Here is an 820-nt window from a genome sequence, read left to right as displayed (position 1 = left end):
GCAGCGCGAGCAGCAGCAGCACGAGCAGCAGCAGCGCGAGCAGCAGCAGCAGCAGGGGAAGCTGCTGCACGAGCAGGAACTGCAGCAGCAGCCACAGGAGGAACAGCAGCAGCTGCTGCAGCAGCTGCAGCAGCTGCAGCAGCAGCAGCAGCTGCAGCAGCAGCAGCAGCAGCAACCGAAGAAGGAAGATGTTTACTTACGTGGGCCTCCTGCTGCTGTCCCCCTGCACAAGGAGCAGCAGCAGCAGCAGCAGCAGCCAGAGCAGCAGCAGCAGCAGCCGCAGCAGCAACCAGAGCAGCAGCAACCAGAGCAGCAGCAGCCACAACAGCAGCAGCAGCAGCCGCAGCAGCAGCCGCAGCAGCAGCAGCAGCAGCAGCCGCAGCAAGAAGCAGGCAGCAACTCTGCCTGGGCCTCAAATAAAGAAAACGAAGACCCCGCTGCAGCAGCAGCAGCAGCAGCAGCACCTGAAGCAGCAGCAGCAGCAGCACAACCGCCGCCAGCAGCAGCAGCTGAAACAGCAGCAGCAGCACCAGCAGCAGCACCAGCAGCAGCACCAGCAGCAGCTCCAGCAGCAGCAGCAACAGGAGGTTACTAGCTGCATTTATATCTGTTTATAAACGCAGCAAAAGAAGCAGCAACTGCAGCAGCAGCAGCAGCAGCAGCAGCAGCAGCAGCAGCTGGTGCAGCAGTGCGTCTGTCGTCTTTCTTTTTCTCTTTCCTGCTGCATGCATGCATGCATGCATGCATGCATGCATGCATGCATGGGGGGAGCAACCCCACCAATAAACACACAGTGTTTTGGGGCTGCTGCTGAGCTAGC

The 820-nt window shown here is 60.4% G+C and overlaps 1 protein-coding gene across 1 annotated transcript in view; it reads left to right on the top strand.

Annotated features, from left to right (window-relative positions):
- Window positions 1-595, top strand: part of EMH_0061060 (uncharacterized protein) — a gene marked incomplete at both ends in the record, with an annotated part of 3,416 nt that extends 2,821 nt beyond the window's left edge. The window contains one exon of the mRNA XM_013497856.1: window positions 11-595. Coding sequence (XP_013353310.1) covers window positions 11-595 — 585 coding nt within the window. The remainder of the gene's footprint in view (window positions 1-10) is intronic.
- Between the last annotated feature and the right edge of the window lie 225 nt (window positions 596-820).

This window comes from Eimeria mitis, genomic scaffold (assembly GCF_000499745.2).
Source record: "Eimeria mitis Houghton genomic scaffold, Emh_scaff2981, whole genome shotgun sequence".
NCBI classification, from domain to species: Eukaryota; Apicomplexa; class Conoidasida; order Eucoccidiorida; family Eimeriidae; genus Eimeria; species Eimeria mitis.
The sequence above is the reverse complement of the archived record's forward strand: the minus strand, read 5'-3'. Positions and strand labels throughout refer to the sequence as shown.